This window comes from Pinus tabuliformis, chromosome 8 (genome assembly GCF_031772625.1).
Source record: "Pinus tabuliformis cultivar Carrire ecotype Pingquan chromosome 8, CPIR1, whole genome shotgun sequence".
In the NCBI taxonomy this organism is placed as follows: Eukaryota; Viridiplantae; Streptophyta; class Pinopsida; order Pinales; family Pinaceae; genus Pinus; species Pinus tabuliformis.
The window spans coordinates 1,715,866,350-1,715,890,487 of record NC_142294.1 but is presented as its reverse complement, the minus strand read 5'-3'; the positions used below and the strand labels follow the sequence as shown (position 1 = coordinate 1,715,890,487).

Sequence of the window (24,138 nt, the reverse complement as noted above, 5' to 3'; positions counted from 1 at the left end):
ACACATTTAGAACTCATGAGTTTCATTATGAATTTTTGGTCATGCCTTTTGGCCTTACCAATGCACCTTCTACATTTCATGTTTTGATGAATTGTATTTTCAAACCCTCGTTAGAAAATTTGTGTTAGTATTATTTGATGATATACTAATCTACAACAAGTCTTGGAAGGATCATGTTCAACATGGTTAAAGGGTGCTCAAACTATTGGAGGAGAAACAATTATATGCAGAAATCTCCAAATGTCTCTTTGGAGTACAAGAGGTGGAATATTTGGGTACTTAGTTACCTCATCTTATCATCCTCAATCTGATGGGAGAACTGTGATAGTGAACAAATGTTTGGAAATATATCTTCGTTGCTTTGTATCTGATAAATAGACACAATGGATCAAGTGGTTTCCTTTGGCTGAATGGTGGTATAACACTTCTTTTCATACTACAACAAAAATGATCCCATTTATGGCACTTTATGGATATCGTCCACCATTCATCACGTCATATTTAAAAGAAAATTCTAAGGTTCAAGCAATGGAAGATCATATCGAGCATCAGAGACAAGTTCTCAAACTCTTAAAAGATAACCTCACTTTGGTGCAGAATAGAATGAAACAACAGGCATATCAACATCGCAACAACAGACGTTTTGATGTAGGTGACTGGGTATTTCTACAACTACAACCATACAAACAAATGTCCCTCAAGCAAGCTAAGAAGGATAATAAATTATCACCAAAATATTATGGTCAATACAAGGTGATAAAAAATATTGGTACTATGGCATGCAAATTGGAGGTCCTACTGGGAGCTTCGTTCATCGTCTCGAGTGCAAGTAGTTTTCCATGTTTCATTCTTAATGAAGGTTATAGGTGAGAAGATACCAGTTCAAACACTATTTCCAGAACTTGACGAGGAAGGAAAAATCATATTGGAACTAGAAGCAGTAACAAAAAAGAAATCGACAACTATGAAATCGATCAATTTTAGAGTATCTCATCAAGTGGAATTACTTACCCGTTGAATATTCCACATGGGAGGATCATAATTTTATACAAAAGTATCCAGAGCTACTCAAGCGTTAAGGACAACAATTTTTGAATGAGAGGGGCATGTTAGGTCGCTATACTACTATTGTAACCCCTTATTATTATTAGTGCAACCCCCTTATTTTATTATTGTGCCCACATAGTCCCCATGTTGTTATTAGTATGCCCCATAGAATCCCACTATTGTTATTGTTGTGCCCCTATAATATTATTTTTATGTAGGCTTTGATTGTATTGGGATCCCTTAGATTCCTATATATAGAGAGGATGTCTTGTCATTTGTATCATCGAATAATTGTTCATTTGTCTAATATAAATAGGTTGCCCCCTTGAAGAGACTTATTTTTAAGTCGTTGATCTAACTTTTCTATCTTTTTGTGAGATGGTTTCATAATATATGAGGTATGAAATCACAAGTTTAATTTTTGAATTTTTCACTTTTTGTTCAAAGTAATAAGACTGATGCAAAACTGAAAAAAGACAAGAAACTCTTAAGCTGAAACAACACCTACTTAGACAAATCCCTTGAAATTGTGCCAAAAAGTGATGAGACCTAGTATTACACCAAGAATGTTGCAACTCACAAGGGCTTCTCAACTCAGATTATCAACCCAAGTCTCATACAGACTTAGAGGTGAAAATCATATATGCATAGTAGGTTAGGTTCTACTCATGTCACCCTCAGTGATGAAATTAGATCAAGGTGTTCAAAGACCACTCCAACTAACTACAGTGAAAAATTCTCATTAAAGCATCAATGAACATGATTCCAACTACAAAAGTGAGAATGCCATTCAATTAAATGTAAATTCTAATTGACATTGCATGAATGGATAAGACTAGTCCATTTGTAGAAGAAAATCATGCTACTCTATTGGAACACTTAATAAGATCAAAACCCTATTTGTATGCATTATTTATCTACTCACACTTGTTGGAAAATAAGGAATCCGTGTTGGAAAAGGTATGCTTTTACCATCCATTTCTTTATCGTTTCTTTTAAATCATAAGTTCTTTACATCTAAGATGGTAATATGTTAAAGGATTATGATAGAATTAAGGAGATTTGTGATTGATGTAAAATGATTAATTATTGTCTTTTTCTATGTAGAAAGTGAAGAAAATGGAAAATAACTATTCTAGAGGAAAAGACAAAGCATAACCAACTGTTGTACCTTTGACAGGAAACCACATCCAGACGAGGAGATCAAGATTGGAGTGCATGGACTAGGAAAAGGAAGAAGAAACACGGTATCAATGCAAGAGGACAAAACAATAACTGAAGATTAAAGATATGGCAAATCCCTCAGGATCCTTTGATCCCTCAGGATCACTACCTCAAGACTTATCTGTATTTTTGATATTTCCGCTTGGCCATTATAAAAGGGACAACGGTACTAGCCCAAGAGGCAAATATTATTGTTGATTTGTAGAGTTTACTGTTGTAATCTAAACTTTGATCATCGACTCTCTTTAAAGAGCGATAGTTGTAACTTTGCCTTTATGATTAATATATAACTTCATTGTTGTTCCATTATCTAATCCTGGAGTAACTGCAGTAGTGCGTCCCTGGTGGCTAAGGGCCCAGCCCTAGTGGATCACTTGCTTCCTGTATCATTATTTTATGATTACAGTCGTGTGTGGTTTGATTTCCTTTACTTGCTTTATTCAGTAATCTTTTGTTCCTAAACATTTCATTGACTTACTTTGTTATATCGAATTAGTAATTGGATAGCAAGATTATTATTTGCAACTGAAGATGTTATGCTATTCATTCTGAAATAATATCGCACTATCTAATTCGGATATTGTTGTTCATTTAAAGATTGACATTGCTGTTCATTTACAGATTGATATTGTTGTTCATTTACATATTGATATTGTTGTTCATTTACAGATTGGCATTTTTGTTCATTTAGCTACGGTTTACCTACAATTGTGATTGTTGTTCATTCGATTACTATTCCATTATCATTGCAATTGTTGTTCCCTTACAACTATGGTTAATGCTCATTATGCTAAAATAAGATTATTGATTCAATTACTCTAGATTCGTTGTGTTTTTACTAGAGAAAGATAATTGGATTTTCTCAAGGAGAGAGGAAATTTTTTTATGGAAAATGCAGGAAACTAAGGTAGAATTGAGGGGAGACTTCAGCAACCTATAGGGCATGGATCAGTTGGAGGATGGGATGGCTAATAAGCTATCTTTTTGCTAGAAGATATATGCTCCACAAATGTTATAGGACAAAATGACCTCCTCATCAACTCATAGGTGAAAGACAAGATGATTGAACCAAAGACCACAATTGCAGGCCTTGACTCCACACTAAAGCTCTCTGCACACTGTCAACCTACTTTATAAAGCTTGTTACCAAGCATAGAGGAGCATTAGTCACCTTTCTAACTCATGTTGATAGACTAGGCGGAGTGTTAGTGAGCCTAAGGGAAGTTCAGAGGGTCAAGCCAAAAAATCTGCTAAAAAATATCTAGATATTTATCCCTAAATTTACTCAAGAAAAGCATGGAAACTCCAAAAATCAAGATATTTGGAGAAATTTCAATTTAAGAATAAAGGAAAATGGTGAAAAGCTTGAAAATAGTGTAGGTTCATGGATTTTCCTATAATGAACTCTAGGAGGAGCTTGGTAGCCCTAATTCGATTGCAACATAAGCAGTGAGAGGGCCATTATAAAAGGGTCAGAGCATTTGGAAGGATAGCCCATTGAGCTATTGTGAAACTGTCATATTCTTGAAGAGGAGAGCTGGAAGAGGGAGAGAGAGAGGAATAAGGGGAAAGGGAAGGCTGATACAACAAATGGTTGTAATCACTCTTCCACTATAAATATAGAACTGCAGTTGTGTTCCCCACTCCATAGGGTCGATAATGTTGTTCATTTATTTGTTCATTCTGATGCTTGTCAAGATGCGTAGTTAAGATATACACTAATATATATTTATTTTTCATTCTTACATTAGTTTTCAAGAGAGTATGTTGTGATTGGTTTGCCTTGTCCTTTGTGTAGGAATTGTCTTGAAGTTGGCCTTGAAGGAGTTATTCTTGCCGCATAGAGATCCCCAAGAAAATCTAGAAGGAACCAAAGGTGATCCTCTTTCCATACCTTCTCAATTTATGTTTGATAGATGAGCATGTGTGTAACTTGGTAGCTTTTGCAGATAATCTTACAATCTGTTGAAGGTCCCAGGAAGGCCTTTGAGGGTAGTTTTCATTCCATATCCACCATGCATTTTACCCAATAGCAGAATTAGTGACTCCACTGGGGACTATACATCTAGTTCCTGGTCAACCTGGACTCCTCTCAGTTCTTCTCTTTCTTCTAAGAGCTTCCTACTTCTTCAAATGCTTTCTGATCCACCAACTATCTTGTTCATCCTTCTAGTTTTCATTCTCCTCAGAAACTGATCATAAAGACCCTCTGTTTGAGTTATTTCCCTCACCAACATAGGTTGCCAAACTAAACAGAGCTTTATAAATCTCTGTGCCTGTGTATAGGGAGCATTAGTGGCCCAACTAGCTCTCTATTTACATTGAAACAAAGCGTTAGTCTCCCATTTCCATGATTTACAGAAGAGTTTGTGGACCAAAAGGGGGGGAACTTGTCTCAGGGGCTAAAGTAAGATCTGCAATAGTATTATGTTAACAAATTTGGTGTCTTGAAAATTTATTTTTAAGAAAATGTTTAGTTTTTCCCTCTTAAAATACATTTTTTCAAAGAAAGACTGATAAATTGTATTCATCCTTTTGTCGAAATAGTTGTAAGATGCTTCATTTTGGTTTTTAGTAGTAGTTAGGAAATATTGGGAAAAGAATCTTTCAATTAGGCAAGTGTTGAATGGCTTTAGATGCACAGATGAATCCATGAATATGTGAAAAGATGAATGTGTAGAATAAGACTTGTTTGCATAAGAAATTGAAAAAAAAAATTAGAGCATTGTTCTGCATGATTTATTGAGTCAAGAGTCTCACCATATTCATACATCAACACCCGTATCGAAGACAAATAATCAAGTACACTAAAATTTACATTAAAATCAATCAGTTACTCTTTTGAGCAAACCAACATTAGCTAGATTAGGACCTTGGGATAAGCATGTGAGTGAACTGCCCAAGGTTGAAAACCAAAACTAGTGTCGTTAACGAGTGAAAAATCCTTCTGCACTCATATTACTAGGACCACTCCACTAACAACGGAGCGAAATACGAGACAACATCAGACTGTAATTGAAGGTAGCTCGCCTTCTCTTACAAATCCTTTGGGCATTCTGTGTATTGGGGGTCCCTTCAAGGATTTCGGAACTGAGTCGGGGACTCAGGTTTCCTGCCCACATAGCATGTTGTCTATGACTATGTCCCCCCTGGTAATGTTTGTGATTTGAGGTATCTCTAGTGGCCAAAAATTCTAGGTACTTACACAAGGTGACTGGGACAGGCTGTCCTGGTACCTAAAACGGACAGATCTACTTTGTCTTCAGTTTTTGTGAGGGTTCTCGTCTTCACGAGAGGACTTGGCCCCTCAATTTGAGGTTCGGGCGAAGCTCTAAAGTAACCATAACCATACATTTGGCCATCCTCCTCTATTATTAATTGAGAGACTGGGTTTCATCTCCAGTAATCGGTGCTTATCAGACGAAGTACTTTCCCTCCATTTGTTGATTGATATATTTAGTGTATTTTTTATTTTTAGGTACCTGAGTGCTATCATTTTTGAGACTTTAAAGAATTTCACATTAAAATCTATTTGATAAAACTTAACAGTCATCATGGCTACGTACGGTCCTCTTCATCACTCCAGATAATTTTTAGGACTTCCTCTAATCATTGTGGAAGATCCATCGAGTTCCACTGACTCGGATTCCTCATCTTTGAAGAATCAGTCTCCTAAATCTCACAAGGGATCTGTGTGGATGACCAACGTTTCTAGTTTGCCAGAGGATTTCCTCACAAAAGGATTCGTTCTGCTCTTTAACACTCCGCTCACAAATCCATTGAATCCTATCATGGTTCCCATGGTACCTATACTTCCTTCATTAGTAGGTGGAACTTTCCCATCTATCCAGTTGATGATACAGGGGTTGTGGAATTTTAGAGACACTGTTGGTCCTCTACCACTTCCCCAGTCAATGGTTATCACAACACCAGTAATGTTGAATCGTGCTATCCCGTTTGTCCCAGGTACAACAACTCACATAACACCCTCTATAAGTGGAACCCAGTAGATGCTAGGTTCCACTCCTATGGTGCCACAATGCATACCTTCGACTAGTGCCACATATAGTGCTCCATAGAACACTCAATGCGGAACTATGGGTGCTGTCATGCGGAAAGAGTCAATTTTGCGGACAAAACCGACCTCCCTAGCAACCAAAGGTTGTCTAGTGACAAACAAAACAATCAAGCACTATCTTTCCCTAAATATGCATTTAAAATAAAAGCAACCAGGTGTTTAAGGCTTACATTTAGTCCAACGCTTGTTTGTTGTAGTCTAGCCTCTCTGATCCAGATGAGCTCCTTCTCCTTGAAGCTTGCATTCACTAACAAGCAAACGATTACATAGCACCTGAATAACTCATATAATAAAACATATTCATCATAAAGACCAAGGAGTTTATGAAACAAATTATATATAACAACTTGTTGAGAAAAATGAACTTTATTGTATTAATTGGAAACAAAAGAAACCATTACAACCAGTGCCTTGGTGTTGTGCAGGTCCCTCCCAGGGTCTGGCAAGAGTTCTCCTTTACTTTGATCAGCTCACCCACTTCCAAATGAAGCTAGGAAAGGATTGGAATCTCTCCTCTCAAGCTCTATAAGGGAGTCCTAATTTCAGCAGCATCTACCCTTAGGAATGTTCGACTTTCAACCTCCCCTCTCTCTGGCCCAATGCCTGTATTTATAGTGCTTTAGAGGAAGTTAATCAAGTCCACCATGAATTGGATAAGCCCCTCTTTCAATGGGATAGCTCCCCTCTTCATGGGATAAGCTCCTCTTTCATTGGGATGCATGAACCATCTGGAGGCGCTCAATCCACGTCAAACCATCTTCTAGAATTCTCTAGAATCGACCACAAGTAACGTTTTTGAAGTGAAACTTGTGCCTTTTGATCTTTACAGGAGTACGCGCCCACCCCTTTACAGACAGAGCGTACAAGTACGTAGGTTTTATGAACTTGAGGTGCGTACACGCAGGTAAGGCTAAGAGAAACTGCGTAACCATAGTTATATTGACTTTTAAGGACTTTCTCTCTTTCTTGGAGTTTGACATGAGGAACATAGGTATAAGACTTTCCAAGGAGGATAGTATGACTATTGACGGAGCCATACTGACTGCAAATAGTCATGGTGACAAATTTTATTGTAACAATTGCCCCCTAAAGTGCGAAGCCTGTAGTAGATTAGGGTTTCATATCATCTAGGAAGGGTGAAGTACTTTATCATTTCAAGGATTATCTTGTGGAGAGCCCAGTCGGTACCTACAAATATTCAACACAAAATACATGTATGAGATCATATCATCGCTGAGGTAGGAATTCCCATACTCAGATCAAAAAACTTTAACAAACTAACTACTGCTCTGATACAAGAATGATTTCGCAATACATCATAATCATAGACTCATGTAGACACAGTATGGACATAGCCATCTGTTTATAATTAGTCTACTATATAATGAATACAAAACTCCTCGCAGCCTGGATGGCGGAAACTAGATCCACGGTCTTCATTTCTACTTCCCGAAATAGTACGATTCTATCCATGCGAATAAATGAGTTGATGTCGAGCATGGTAGAAACCACTTGATTACCAGTCAATGATGTAAACTGTTAACAAGTGTGAGAGAGACCACCAGCGATGTCAATGGTTCTCAAAGTACCCAGTACAATCCATGAGATGTGAATGAATGTGCTGATGTCGAACATGTCACGGAATCCGTCGATCGAAAGTCAATGATGTAAACTATCGTCGAAGGCAAGAAATATGCCATTGATGCATGCGGATTTCAAGGTACTGACGATTTCTAGATCATATTTCTAGATAATATGCTGATGTCGATAGAAAGCGATCCGTCGTAGGCAAGCCCACAACATGAAATCATAAATCAAGTTGAAGAAATGTAGCTGTAAGGACTGACTCAGGGATGGTCAAGATGGATGACAGGTATTTTGTAGATGAATGGTTTATTTGTAGTGACCTCTTGAACACATAACGACACAACAGATGGCTTGGTGACAATTGACCCAAAGTTAATACCCGGCTGAAGACTTTCGATGTGGTTTGATCAAATGTGAGGCAAAGGATTTCCCAACCCAGGTGAATGAAAAGTGTCATGTTCAAGAGCGGTGATAAGGTTTCTCTGAGACAAAGGATAACAAATAGGCTCATTTTTCTCTCTTTTCCCCCACCATTTCTGGCAAGTACCTCTTTATTTTTTACAAGCTTGAGGAGGATAACATTTGCTTGATTATAAGCTCATCCTTCGGATGAGTCCAACTTAGTTTAGATTCGAACCCTAAGAAGGAGTGGTCCGTTCCTGTTTGTAATCGAACAGGTCCTTTACTGTGAAATTTTAACGAGTCCACTATAGGAGAAACTCGGTGTTTTTCAATTTTAGAGAGTCTGAAAAACTTAAGAAGACTCCAGGGTCGACCTTTTTCGTAGGTTTGTGTCTCCCAAGCCCGAAAAAGTATAAAATAATGCTTGAGAGAACCACTTGATCTTTACGACCAAGGAGTACTTTCATGATTAGTGTCTTTGACCTGAAAAGTAAAAAGCGATCAAGGACACATCGTTTTATTTCCAATATCGAATTTGAAACGACAAAAATCCGGCAATATTTTCATGTTTTTACGGTCAGAAAAGGGCTATAAGAGGACCGTCTTTTAATTTCGTTGTAACGAGTGTAAAAGAAATGCTCGACAATATTTTCATGTTTTAGGAGTCAGAAAAGGGCTTAAAGATGACTCTGATGTTTTTGTTTGTAAAAAATGACAATTTTCCCTGAAAATCCTTTATCCTGCACAAAAACCAACACATTACTCATACCTGTTGATGATAGATAAAAATACTTTGAAAAATACCTTCTCATGGTGAAAAATAAAGAAATTTCCCATTTATTTACCCAAAAAACCTATAAAAAGGGCTTTTACCAATTCATTTTTACCATTTTACTATTGAGGAGAGAAAGAGGGCTTTTGGAAAGAAACTTCCCATGGACATTGCGGAGAATCCGACCGTCGAAATCAAATGCTGTCTCTTTCAGGTATTCTACAACATCCTCCTCTTCATTTTCATCCATTTGGAATTCATTTTTAGGCCCTAGTTTCATTTTTTGGAGGCTTTGGGGTTTCAAGATCCGCCTTTTGGGGTACGCAGGTGCTCCACTGGTGACCTGCGTACCCCGACATTTTCTCAATTGGGAAAATGGTGGGCGTACGCAACTTACCTTAAGGGAACCTACGTACCCACGCTCTGTTTCTAAAGGCGGGGTGCATACCCCACAAAACGAGTTTTCAAACCCCAATTTCTTCAAAATGGACCAAAATTTTTTGATTTCATTGAATCTAACAGATGTTTTTTGGGGTGTAGATTGCCCACCATGCTTGATTGGCACGAGAGAGAGCACGAAGATGTTGATTTGGCTGCCATTAATCATCAACCGTCAATTGATGCTTTGAAGGCATGCAACCTTTATAAATACTGGGCCATACCTAGCATGAGGGCCCAAGTGAGATTTCTAGAGTGGCTGGTAGAAAGGTGGAACGTTTAGGACCAATGTTTTTGTATTGGAGGGCACCATCTCGAGAAAGAGCCCTCAGATATTTACTTTCTCACTGGTTTTCCCAAGAGAGGCGAACACTTGACTCTGTTCGGGACTAGGCCGGGTGGCCAGTCCATTGCTAGTCTCCGACTAGAGTGGTGTAACACTCAGAACCAGGAGAAGGGGATAGAGATCAAAACTATATCTCGACCTGAACTTATGGTGATTGCCTTTACAGTTACCAGACTTTGCGGGGCTGCCGCTTTTCACATTGCCACTGGGTCCCAGATGCGGATGGCGATTGATTGCTATCGAGGAACCATTTTTAACTAGTGTGATGCTGTGTTGGCCAATGTAAAAGGCCAACTGACTCGAGCCAAAAATGGACAGCTGAAGACTTTTGGTTATGGGCCTTTAGTTGTGAGTTTCGGCTTAGAGAGGGTTCCGATGCTGATCCCACAGTAGCTCACTATTGGTGTTGGGCTTCCTTGAGAGCCCAAATTGATGCGATGGGTTGCGGTTATGGCCTGTCATCCTGATGAGGGAACGGAAGTTGTTCGATTTACTCCGGAGTACTTTCACTAGTTAGAGGACCAGGTCTTTTCGATACAGGATTTTCCTTATGCCGGAGTTGATTTTCGTGGAGATCCGGACATGATTCTTCCACCGGGAGAACAATGGGATGATACAGGTAACTTCATTTTCCACAAATTTTTTAAACTATCTATTTTTTGTTTTTATATCGTCTCAAAACTGACAGTGACAATTTTCAAAATGCAGATGTAGGCCCACGTCGACCAGCCAATCTCCGGCCTTTCGAGAGGAGACTACCAGTTGCAGTGGCACCGGCCCCACAGGACGAGGCCACAGAGACTTTAGCTGAGTTGGAGCATGACCTAGAGCGTCTTGCAGCAGACATACCGGAGACTACCATTGATGATATTCCTATCAGGCTTCAGCGTTTTGTAGTCGGGGTCCCAGGACCTTTTAGGAGGTTCTTGTGTAGGGTGGCTCGTGCAGTGGTGTCATATAGAGATCATCACCAGTGATTGGATGGTCGTTTTTGTAGACACATGTGACATTTTGGTTTTTTGTACTTATCATTTTTGCCGATCATAAGGTGATTTTTAACCTATGATTGAAGACGATGTATTTTTTTTTTGACACACTCCTATCTATATATATCATTATTACCGGCTTATTTTGTAAATCATGTTATGGAATGGTTTTTAAATTTACATGTATGATTATTGCAAATGTCTATTTAACATTCGAGAAGCAATTGCATCTGCTAATGTATTTAAAGACCTTGGAATATGTTGATATTCAATGTAATCAAACTCACGTTCCAAGAGACGCACTCTCAAAAATAACCTTAATAACACTGGATTTCTAATGGCATACACTCTATTAAGCTGTAATACAACGAGTTCAGAATCTAACCTCACTATCAAACTCCGAATCCCAAATGAAATAGATTCAAACAATAACTCAATCACTACACTGTATTCTGCAATGTTGTTTGTTGTTTGACCGAGGCTTACCCCATGCATAGAAACTAACTCGTCAGAGGGCGAATAGATAACCCAAGCTGCGGAAGAGATATTCTGTGTACTACGACAAGCACCATCAGCAAAACCAATGTATGTTTGGAGAGGCATCGACATCTGCATCATCAAGAGTAAAACCAAGATAAGCCAGAATAACGACGAAAACACACTTTCTAAGCTAAGAACATTGTCTAAACTAACAAACACACCAGCTAGAAAGAAAAACTAACCTAACTAAAATCTCCATACCCATCTTTTAAGCATAATACCTCTTTAGGTAAAGTCCATTTCTGGGTTTACCCAAAGAGTCCCCGTCAAAGTCTACCAGCTCATAGGCCCCTTTGGCAAGCTTTCGCTTGACAATATAGGGCCCATGCCACATAGGAACGAATTTTACAGCACCTAATTTATCATTAGCTTGATCATATAATAACACTAGGTCTCCTTCCGAAAAATTTCGAGGGGTCACATTTCGATCATACTGAGCTTTCATTCGTTTTGCGTGAGTCTCGATTTCCAATGCGGCATCACGTCGATTCTCATCTAATTGAGCTAAGTATAATAAACGCTTCTCCTCTTCAGAAGTAGCTGGAAGTAACTCGATGGCCATTTGCAGTGACAGGATTTCACATTCAATGGGTAGCACAGCTTCCAAACCATAAACTAGTTGGAAAGGAGTGAACCCTGTTGATGTTTCACTGAGGTTCGGTACGCCCAAAGTGCTGAAAATAAAATGTTGTGCCAATTTGACCGATGAATACCAATGATTCGTTGGATCATGATAACTAAAACTTTGTTGATAGATTCAACCAGAGCATTCGCTTGTGGATAATAAGGAGTTGAACTATCGTGATGCAAACCAAGCTGGCCTGTAAGTTCTGTCATCATAACGTTTCGAAAATGGCGCCCATGGTCAGTGATTATTGCTTGTGGGACACCAAACCTAGTAATTATGTGATTGAATACGAAAATTGCAGCTGTCTTGCCGTCTGCCTCAAATGTAGGCATCGCCTCGGCGCACTTAGTAAAATAATCTACCGCAAGGATGATATACGCATGCCACCCGACCGAGTGAGGGTTACATGTAATAAAATCGATACCCCATTTGGCAAAAGGACCAATGGTAATTATAGGGTGGAGAGGAGCAGGTGGAGCGCGCATCTTTCGATCAAATACTTGACAGTTGTGGCATTTTCGGACTGCAGTAATACAATCTTTAAACAAGGATGGCCAGAAGTAGCCAGCGCGCAACACCTTTTGGGCTGTGGCATACCCAGACATATGACCGCCACACGCTCCAGAGTGACAGTCATTTAGAACCCTTTCTGCCTCTTCGTGAGTTAAGCAACATTGAAAAATAGAGTCTGCCCCATGTCGAGAAAGAGTATCTCCAATAATTTTGTATTGTTGGGACTGGAATCGAATTTTCCGATGTTCCGACTTTGAAGCTTTAGGCCGAAAGGATTGGGTCTGGAGATAGATGATGATATCCCCATACCACGGATCTAAAGTGCTGATTAGAAACAGAGATTCATCTGCAAGGGGCTCCTCTACCACAGTTTCCATGTGAGCATGCGGGAAGTCACACATTAACTCTGCAAAAACTAAGGATTTCTTAGACTTAGATTTCTCAAACTCCAAGTCGAACTCCTGCAGGATAACAATCCATTTGGAGTACTTGCCCCCTAGCAATTGTTTAGTCAAAATGTAAATCATAGGGTTGCAATCCGAAATGACTGTAGTTTTACGGAGTAAAATGTAGTGACGAAAATGTTGGACAGCTTGAACGGCTGCCAATGCCAATTTCTCCACATGTGAGTATTTTAGCTCAGTGGGATTTAACATCCTACTAAGGTAATATATCACATGTTCCATTCCGAATTCATCTTCCTGAACTAAGACCATTCCAATGGTGGAATGGGAGGCGGCGTGGTACAAAAAGTAGTCCTGGTTGTAGTTGGGAGGATGCAACAACAGTGCATGGGTCAACGCGTGTTTGAGTGCATCGAAAGATTTCTGAGCTATCTCATCCTAAGAGAAGTGAGCGTTCTGTTTCAACAACCGGGTAAAACCCTTTGTAACCTCGGCGTAGTTAGGAATGAATCGTCGTAAAAAGTTTGCTTTCCCCTGCAAACTTTGGAGTTGGCGAAGACTCGAAGGAGGAGGCAATTTGATGATATCTTCTACCTTCGAGGGATCGACGTGAATGTCGGCTTTCGAAACTACAAATCCTAGCAATCATCCCACTTCTATACAGAAGACACATTTGTGTGGGTTAAACCGAATACGATAATGCCTACACCTCATGAAGATTTCTTGTAAATGGACAAGGTGATCAGCTTGATGTAATGAATGAGCGGGCAAATCATCGAGATACGGTTGCACAATGTGTTTGATGTCATGAAACGCATAAGACATTGCCCTTTGAAAAGTTTCTCCGACGTTCTTAAGCCCAAAAGGTAATTTGCAGTAAGAAAATGTCCCCCATGGACAAATGAAGGCCGTTTTTGGTTGATCGGCAGGTAGAATATTGACTTGATTGTAACCGGAAAAAACGTCCATAAAGGAAAATATTTCACTGTCGGCACAATCATCAATGATTTGATCGATATAGGGCGTTGGGTAGTTGTCCTTTGGACAAGCTCGATTAATGTCCCTATAGTCGATGCATATTCTTACTGTTCCCTGTTTTTTTTTAACCGGAACAATATTCGATACCCAATCCGTTAACGGGATCGGATAAATGAAACCTGCTTTCAATAGCTTTTCAACTTCTGCTTTAATTGCAGCAGCTTTTCGGGGGTGAATCTGACGCAAACGTTGTCGGATGGGTTTAGCATCCGGGTAAGTCTTGATCTCATGAACAACAATCGCGGGATAAATTCCTGGAATTTCCTCGTAGGACCAGGAAAACACGTCATGGAATTCTTGAAATAGGGCCTTGTATGTCTGAAGTTCGTCATATGTACACGAAGCACCTATATGAATGTTTTCAACAATTCCAGGCTTTACTGAAATGTCAATGGGAAGAGTTCGAGAGATATTTCACAAATTCAACTCTGAATCAGGATGTTTCATGGGATTTTGAGCCTCTTTGACATATTCAGCTGTAAAAACTGATGAGAAATCATTTTCAAAACGATCAACCTCAGGTAAAAATGAAGATCTATGATGGAGATCGTCCCATGGTAAGTCATCTATACACAGGACTTCACGAAGTTGTTTGTCAGATGACACAAATTCGGGAAATGCTATTAACTCCGAGGTTGATGTGAAAAGTGATTCCTCATGGACCACATTCATTTGGTCGACTTTGGTTGAACACGGGTCGGAAAAAGACTGCACGGCTTCATAGGAAATTTAATATGGACTCAACGGCATAGAATTACCAAATGAGTCTATTTCAGATTCAGTAGGAACGATCCAGGGATCGTCGTAATAAATAGTGTCTGATGTAATCATATGAATGGTTGCAAATGAAGATGATGCATTGAGTGGAGGAAACGGAAAATTTCCCAGTAAACCGACATCTTTAACTAATCCTACACCAACATCCTTATATGGGATAGTTGTTTTACCAACATGCTGGATACTCTATGAAGAGGTTGGGTCAGATGAAAAGTAAGTTAGCTGGTCTATTGTTACGATCTTTCCATTATGTGGAAACTTTATTACTCGGAAGACCGATGAAACGACCGCTGTCATAGCGTAAGCCCAACTTCGACCCAAGAGAAGGTTGTAGTCTAGAGGGGCATCAACCACCTCCACATCTAGGCTAACGGTTTTTCCTTCAACCCCTATAGGCAAATCCTGTAGAATGCCAAAAGGACGGAACCCACGGCCATCAAAGGCCTTAAGAATCGTCGGGGATTGATTTAGTGAAGGAGAACCAAGCGATCTCCAACACTGCATCGACATAATACACGTGGAAGCTCCCTCATCAATTACAGTTCGATGAATAGGCTTGTTTTTTACTATCACTGGGATCTGGAAAGCCATTTGATGAGGCAAACACGGTGTACTATTTTCTAGATCAAAGATTATTAGGTTCGGGTCCTGAACATCAACAGCTCCTATAGCCGACAAAAGTAATTTGCGTTGTGCTGGGCATGATTGCAGCACTTCCAAAGCCGAAATTCCTGAGGGTGAAACAACTAAGTCCTCAACAATGTTGTAATTCTGGGTTGCCCTCGCATGTGGATTGAAAGCAGACCTTCGAAGTACACCCTTGGTGGGCGGTTTTATTACTAAGTCTGGGTTAGGTTTCTCGATCTGTAGTGGATCAGAACCGGGAGCTGAGGTTGATGGATTAGAATGAGAAGATTCTGCTTCTTTCGATCCATCAACAGGACTTTTACTACCATAATCTTGCGATCGAGTCACAATCCTTACATTAGGCATCATCAATATGGGTTCTTCAGTGGCACTCGAGGAAGAACCTATCATTTTTCTATCTTTCGGAAATGGATCCTTCAAGACAACAGGAATTTGGGAACCCTTGACGATTTTCGCAACCTCTGCTCGATGAGGGCAGTCTCTTGTAAAGTGTTCTTCTTCACAAATAAGACATGGATAACGAGGCTTGCGTTTTTCATCATTGGATTCCGCCTTTTCAGTTTTCTCCTTTGGAGTTTTGTCAGCTTTATTCTTATTTTTTCCTTTCTTCTTCCCACCGGATTTTGATTTAGCCGTAGATGACTCTACAGCGTGAATATCGGCAGAGAGTTCAGAAGAAGAATCTCTTGTCGGGGAGTCTGGTAAGGTTATAATAGGAGAATAATTCTTTGAGGATTTCTTCTTGCTTTTATTGTTCACCGTACCAATCATGCCATCAGCAGCATGAGATCCCGAAGGAGCAGCAGTGATTTGATTTGACTTTGGAAGATCTGGGATCTTTTCGTGTAATGTACCTGACTAAGTGTAAACTAAGTCAAGGTACTGCGCTTGAGCAATCACTTGCTCCTCAGTAACTACTCCGGCCTTAGCTACGTCTTCAGTAATCTTTGGTAACAATGATTTAACAAACCATTCAGCTAAGATTTGGTCTGGGATAAAAACTTTCACTAACCGCCTTCGACGTCTCCATTCATGAATATGATCGGAAATATAAGTGGACGTTGATTGTTTTAACGAAGTTAGTAACTCCGTGCCATTATCATATCTGACCAACAACTGAAAATGAGTTAGGAACGAGGTAGCTAACTGGCTAAAATTATAAAAAGAGGCCCGTGGTAACTCAAAGTACCACTTGGCCGCGAGACCAATGAGAGTGCGCTGGAAGAGACGTAAACGGATCGAATCATCTGAGATGGAATTTGAGGCACACCAGAGGTGGTAAGTCATCACATGATTCGACGGGTCCTCTCTAGACGTACCCTAGAACTTGGGAATGTCACAGGGCAACTTATTCGGCATTGGCGGCCAAAACGGAAGATAATTGATTGGATCGTTCGTTAGGCACGACAAGTCTGGTAAATATAAAGTTGCGATAAACGGCAGCTGCAGATTAGGATCCCTAAAACTCTGGGTCATTATACCAGCCCCAGGAGGAGGATATCTAGGATAACTAGGAATAGGAATCGCATTCGGGATATTGTATCCTCTTGGAAAACCAGGATTAACCGGACCATACTGGGGTTGCTGTGGTTGTTGATAAGTGTACCCAGGATACGGTTGATACTGGTAAACTGGCTGCTGAACAGCAGAACCGAATTGGTACTATCCCTGGTACAGTTGATAAGTGAACTGTGGTTGACTTGTGACAACCGTACTTAAACCAGAATGTCCTACAGGCATCTAAACCATAGTTTGAATCGTAGATCCAAACGATGGTAAAGATATCCGAGGAATAGTTACAGGGACAGTAGAAACCAGAGCTGTCGATACTCCAGAAGTAAGTGTGGTAGATGGAACATATGTTGCGGTAGTTGCAGCAGTCGTTTGAGATGGAGTACTAGGCGAAATAGGCCCATACCGAGAAAATTATAGTTTTCATGAAGTATTTCGGTCATCGTCTTTGCCTCTGATCTCATACTTTAGGGGGCATATGTTATAGGAGAAAATGACCTCCTCATCAACTCAAAGGTGAAAGAAAAGATGAATGAAGCAAAGACCACAATTGCAGGCCTTGACTCCACAATAACGCTCTCTGCACACTGTCAACTTGCTTTATAAAGCTTGTTACCAAGCATAGAGGAGCGTTAGTCACCTTGCTAGCTCATGCTGTTAGACTAGGGGGAGCATTAGTGAATCTAAGGGAAGTTCAGAGGGTCAAGCCAATGAATTTGCTCACAAATATCTAGATATTTATCCCTAAATTTGCTCAAGAAAAGTAAGGAAACTCCAAAAATCAAGATATTTGGAGAAATTCTAATCTGAGAATGAAGGAAAATGGGAAAAAACTTGAAAACAAGGCAGGTTCATGGATTTTTCCCTAATGAACTCTAGGAGGAGCTTGGTATCCCTAATCGATTGCTACATAAGCAGTGAGAGGGCCATTGTAAAAGGGTCAGAGCATTTGGAAGGATAGCCCATTGATCTGTTGTGAAACTGTCATATTCTTGAAGAAGAGCGTTGAAAGAGGGAGAGAGAGAGAGGAAGAAGGGGCAAGGGAAGGTTGATACAACGGATGGTTGTAATCACTCTTCCACTATAAATATAGAACTGTAGTTGTGTTCCCTACTCCATAGTGTCGGTAATGTTGTTCATTTATTTGTTCATTTTGATGCTTGTCGAGATGAGTAGTTAAGTTATACACTAATATATATTTATTGTGCATTCTTACATTAGTTTTCAAGAGCATATGTTGTGATTTGTTTGCCTTTTCCTTTGTGCAGGAATTATCTTGGAGCCGGCCTTGAAGGAGTTCTTTTTGCAGCATAGAGATCCCCAAGAAAATCTAGAAGAAACCAATAATGATCCTCCTCTTTCCATACCTTGCTAATTTATGTTTGATAGATGAACATGTGTGTAACTTGGTAGCTTTTGTAGATAAGCTTATAGTCTGTCGAAGGTCCCGGGAAGGCCTTTGAGGGTAGTTTTCATTCCATATCCATCGTGCATTTTACCCCATAGCAATAAACAACAGACAATCAACCAATGAGATTAAGCAAGAAATGAATAAGTGCATCTAGAAAAACAGAGATTTTGCATCAAAATAAACTATGATCTATGAAAGGAAATGTTGATAACTACTACAGGAAAGAAAAGCATGAAAGAGGACTATTGTAAATAAATAAGTGATCATGATGACGAAGTTTTGAAGCAAAGAAAAACTAGACTATTAACCAACTAAAAAGCTACAAACACTAGAAGTCCTATGAATGAGGAAAATTTGTGTTTTTGGGGTAGCAAGAGGGTCTTTGCCTCAAATCATTGTCCCAAAGGGAGGAAGAGAGGCCAAGGCACTGTTGCTAGCCTTTTAGATCTTTTCTTTATCACTTCTTAACCTGCTATAGAAAGCACAAATGGAAGCAACCTACTGAATCATGAAAAGCAACCTATTCTTAACCATAAAAGAAATGCATCTAACAACAACCTAATCTACAAAATGAAATGAAACATACAAATACAAGTAAAGAGGAGCTTGGCTACTTGGATTTGGCCCTAACCCAAGAGCTTCAACCCTCTGAGGTAACACAATGCTAACTCAAAAAGGATTCCATCTTTATTCCCAAAACAATAACAAGATTACATGAATTGTCAAGATAATAAGCTCGAAGTTGAGCAAAGTTTACATAAGCAAAACTACAACAAAAATCCAACCTTAATGAGGCCTTAGGCCTCTCTACTTATACAAGTAAAACTACCAACAACTTCCTTAAAATCAGGGAGGCTTGGCTCCCAAAACTCGAGATAATCATCAGTCATCCTCCACTTGCTCGGCTGCCTTCTAGTGCATGACTTGGCTCTTGTTCTCTAAGATAAATGAAGGGGAATTTGAAGTGAGGAGTAATAAATGAGGGGGATTCCCTCCTATAAGTCCTCTTCTTTTTCCAGTTCGAGTTATTGCTGCCATTTGTCCACTGCATCCTTGACTTTGACCACAAAATTCATCAATAATATGCATTAAACACATATTAGACCACATGGCATCATAACTAACTCAACTCACCCTCTAAGCATAAATATAATCAGAAAATCATACACTAAGCTAAGAGAATGGTTGATTTGACTAGGTTAGGAGGTAACATGAGCCCATATAATTACCCATTTATGAGGCTCATCACAATGCACCGAGGGCTTCATTGCTACTACACCATATTTGGATCATCATTGTACCCTAGCTAGAAACATCATCATGCTCACTATGAGTAGTAGAGAGTGTACTTTATGAAAAAAGTTCCAAGACAGTGAGGGCAACGATAGAATCAATGTGATGCTTCTTAAGCCGATACAGTGAGACCGAGGCTATATGAAGACAGTAAGGATTCCAAGATTCTTTCTATCACATATATGCATTGACTGCCATGAATTAGGTTCACCGAAATTGTGATTACTTTCTTTCCTGCACTGAGATATTACTTTCCATTTAAGATGAGACTGTAATGATTACTGTTGCTCCTTATTATGTCAAGATTGTAATGATTACTACTGCTCCTTATTATGTTGAGACTGTAATAGTGTGCGATCACTGAGATACACATATATATGCCTAGATAAAAAATACAAGGATATATGTGAGGGCTTTATAGTCACTATCAAAACTTACTGTGCCACTTGAAGGCATTGTTGTACCATATGCAATTACGGTGATCTGAGAACTACACCTTACAATCATGCAAAGGGTCTCATAGATATGTCGAGATCCTATCCTCACCTGGAGTTGCAGACTTGGCCGAGATTCCTCCTTCCTACTCCATATACCCGAGATCATGACTGCACCTAAAACCCGAATGAGGTGCAGTCAAACCCTACTATGGATCTGCTCCTATATGTGAAATTCATAGGCGTGCAAGATTTTTTCTTCATGTATTTTTGCTGACCCTAGATGGGTATTATAGTGTTTATGTCCATATATGCAAGACGACATAAAATCATGAACCGTTGTGACTATTTTATTGAGCTGATGTTACTTCCATTTCTTTAATTTAATTCATTTTCGAGCCAAAATGAAGATCTTCATTATTCTATTTACATACTTTGGTGTTGTTGTATTTGGAGAAGCGTTCTTGCATTTGGGGATTGCTCTTGGTCTTGGAGGGCTATTACATTCAGTTGAAGATTTGCATACATCTGAATGACAGAGAATGCAAGTTCTGTGTCACTTAAATAGAATGCAAGTTGAAGATTTGCAATCATTTTTTCTTTGAAATGGCTTCACGAATGCAAGGAGATCTATATGATATATGGGTTATCTTGCACGGAATAAAGGGGATTGACATAATCCTTATAGGGAAGAGAAGTCAGTGAATAGGTCTCCTTTAAGCTCATGAGAAGGAACTCTTAAAAGTCCTCTCATCTCTATGTAGCAAGAAAGGATATAAATAGGAGATATATACAAATTAGAGAAGGAAATATCTGACATGAAGAAAAGAAGAAATATATTCATGAGATCTCATTTGGGAGATCTAAAAAAGATGATATGAAAATAATCATCTACATTCTTAGTAAGCAAGATGTCAGGTGTCCTCGGGATATGGAAATTTCCTTGTGTAACAATTTGAGGTCTCTATGCTAGGTAGAGAAAGAACTTGAAAGGACTCAAATATGTGTGGAAAGGAAAGGGAAGGTTGACAAGAAAGAACAATACTATATTTCCGGAAGGGTGAAGGAGGCTGAAGAAAGGATCAGGGAAAAGGGAGTAATAGATCTCCATTATGAATGAGATGGTGTCCCTCTCAAAAGGATCCTATTAGAAGTCCTTGCATATATGATCATGGTAAGAAGATGCATTGTGGCATCATGGAAACAAGATCTCATATGAATCATGGAGAACATAGCTCTTGGGAATCTCATTTAATATCAAAGGAAAGGAAGAAGTCATCTAGGTCAAAGGGAACATTTTCCAAATAGGAACATTCTAGATGCTAAAGTGTCTCTGATAGAAACCTCAGCGGAGGATCCCCTAGTCTGGAAAGGCAACAAGAGTTTCATTAGGATTTCCAACTTAAGGAAATCATGAGACAAAGGACTGATGACATGATGAAGAAGAAGGAGGATGTGGTAGGGAATCCAAGGCAAGAGTGGGTAAGAGGGCCCATATTGTGAGGTTTGGGAACCCATGATGAGAATAGTCCTAATAGGGCATACTCCAGGACACCCAGGTGGGTATGACCCTAAGAGCCACAATGATGATGTGTGTCTATCAGTCATTGGTCTCGCCAACATTGTGCTCTAAACTAAGTGAGAGATGGAGTTGTTAGTCAAGGCCTTGCTAAATGGAAACAATGTTGGTTGAAATGATGCTATAACAGATGGATTGCAAATATGATTCTTCTTATGAGAAATTCTTCAAATTAAGAATGACCAAGTACCATTATGAATACCTCCCTAGTTAAGAGGGAGTGTTGAAGAAAGTGTAACTAGGTTTGGTCTTCATATTGACATGATCTTTGTATTTGTAATAAAAGGAAATAAATTATATTTGTAATCTTGCCACATGGGTTTCATGAGTAAGAAGTGTCACTAGGTGAAATACTTGTTCTTTATGTCTTTAGGATTTATTTGTGTCAAAGAGTCATGTTATGTGTATAGAAACTCTTCATGACTTTATGTAAATATAATCAAGTCCACAAAGGTGTGTAGAAGCCCTCCAATGACCAAGCATAATCCTCCAAAGAAGTCTACTAGTGAAATCAAGAAGAAGATATTCATGTTGGCTGCAATATCAAATTAATTAAGAAAATGAAAGTCATGTTGGGTCAAGAAAGAGTCATGATGGCTCACAAAATCATGTCAGCTTGCATATATGGGCAAACTATTATAAATGCCCAGGAGAGGGTCACCAAAAAGAACATAAGAAATTTCGCATTTTTGTCTCTCTAAATTTTCGGGTGAAGGAGTCGCAATCAAGAAGGCATAGAGAATGCAATCAAGGAAGAAGATCTCACTCTCAAATCTCATGTGGAGAAGAAAGTCTGCACTAAATACTCTCGGCATATCTATGAATCAATACATGGATTGATGAAGAAGGGACCTCATGCTAGTAGATCTCATATGGATGAAGAGAGTAAGGATCTCAGGGCAAGAGTGTAATCACAATCTCAGTGGACCTATTACATGACAATGGATGTATGTGATGAAGGAACCTCAGAATCCTGATTGTCTTCATATAGTCTTAGTCTCACTATCTCGGAACTTCTGTTATAACGTATGCTCTCTACTGCTCACAGTCAACATGATGATGATTGGTTCAGTGATGATTCAAGAATGGTGTAGCATTAATGAAGCCCTTGATAAATTGATCAAGGGAGAGAATTAATATCACAATCAAATAAAGAAGATAAACAATGCAAAATTTATTTAAAAACTAAATATTTATTACATTTTAGCCAAAAAAAAATAATAAAGCAAATAAACAACACAAAGCCTGATTTGCCTGGTTTGGGAGGTTGGCTTTGCTTGCAATTTCTCGATTTCCTGGGTTGGAGGTTGGATTTAGTTGCAATCGCCCCAAATTTCTGGTTTGCAAATTGAGGGCATGGTTGAATTTAGGGGATTCTCCTACATAAGTTATATAGTCTCCATTCCTGCAGCTCGTGACTCATTTTTTAGCAAGAGACTCAGTCTCCATTCATGCAGGTCGTGATTCGTTTTCAAGAAAGAGACTTAGTCTCGATTAGTGCAGGTCGTGAATAGTTTTTGAGCAAGAGACTTAGTCTCCATTCGTGTAGGTTGTGACTCGTTTTCGAGCAAGATACCTAGTGTCCATTTGTGTAGGTCGTGACTCATTTTCAATTTTCGAGCAAGAGACTTTAGTTTATATATAATATATCATAGCAGAGTAGCGCATTCGTGAGTTTTACACAGGTCGTTAGTCGTTTTCCAGCAAGAGACTTTGGTTTTTAGATAATATATCAGAGCAGAGAAGCTCCAAGGAGACAATAAAGGAAATCCATATAAACCTCACCCCTACATTCAATCAAATTCATCTGCATTGTTTTGTTATGCTCTGCAAGTGCTCTTAGCGATAAATTTCCTTTAGTATGAAGGTGGTGTATTTTATCTGCAAATCACACCCAATACTTATCTGCATTGTTTTGTTATGCTCTGCAAGTGCTCTTAGCGATAAATTTCCTTTAGTATGAAGGTGGTGTATTTTATCTGCAAATCACACCCAATACTTCGTTGAAGGGGTATCTGTAATTTCATGAGAATTTCATTATTATATCCCACAGAAGCATATAAATTTACATGCAGAGAGAACTCTAAGAGGTGTGAAAATGGATGTTACTCCTAGTAATTCTATAGTAGATGGGAATTTGATGGTGTTGGGCCAATGTGTTTTGTCCAAAATTCATGGGAATATCACCTTAACCCCTGCATTAGGGGTGTGGGAATCGTTAAAAATCCATTTTTGGGAGCCATGCCAGATGAGAGCAAGAGTCATCATATTTTTCCTATATGGCAACTCAAGTGAGTTATGCAAATCTTGCCTTTAGGATTTGGCATTTTTTATTTTAATATGTATTTGTATTTATCTTTTTGGTTTTATATACATCTCTGAGCAATGGTATGACATTTTTATTTTATTTTGGGTTGGGATTCCCTCTATGTTTCTAATTGGTGGGGTAGTCAACCTTTTGAAGTTGGATTAGTTTTCAAT

The 24,138-nt window shown here is 39.1% G+C and overlaps 1 protein-coding gene across 1 annotated transcript in view; it reads left to right on the top strand.

Moving 5' to 3' along the window:
- The window catches only part of LOC149242897 (uncharacterized), a 133,583-nt gene extending 112,385 nt beyond the window's left edge, over positions 1–21,198 (top strand). Inside the window, exon 6 of the mRNA XM_089371060.1 lies at positions 21,052–21,198. Within this exon, the coding sequence (XP_089227186.1) occupies positions 21,052–21,198 (147 nt within the window). The remainder of the gene's footprint in view (positions 1–21,051) is intronic.
- Positions 21,199–24,138: the final 2,940 nt, after the last annotated feature.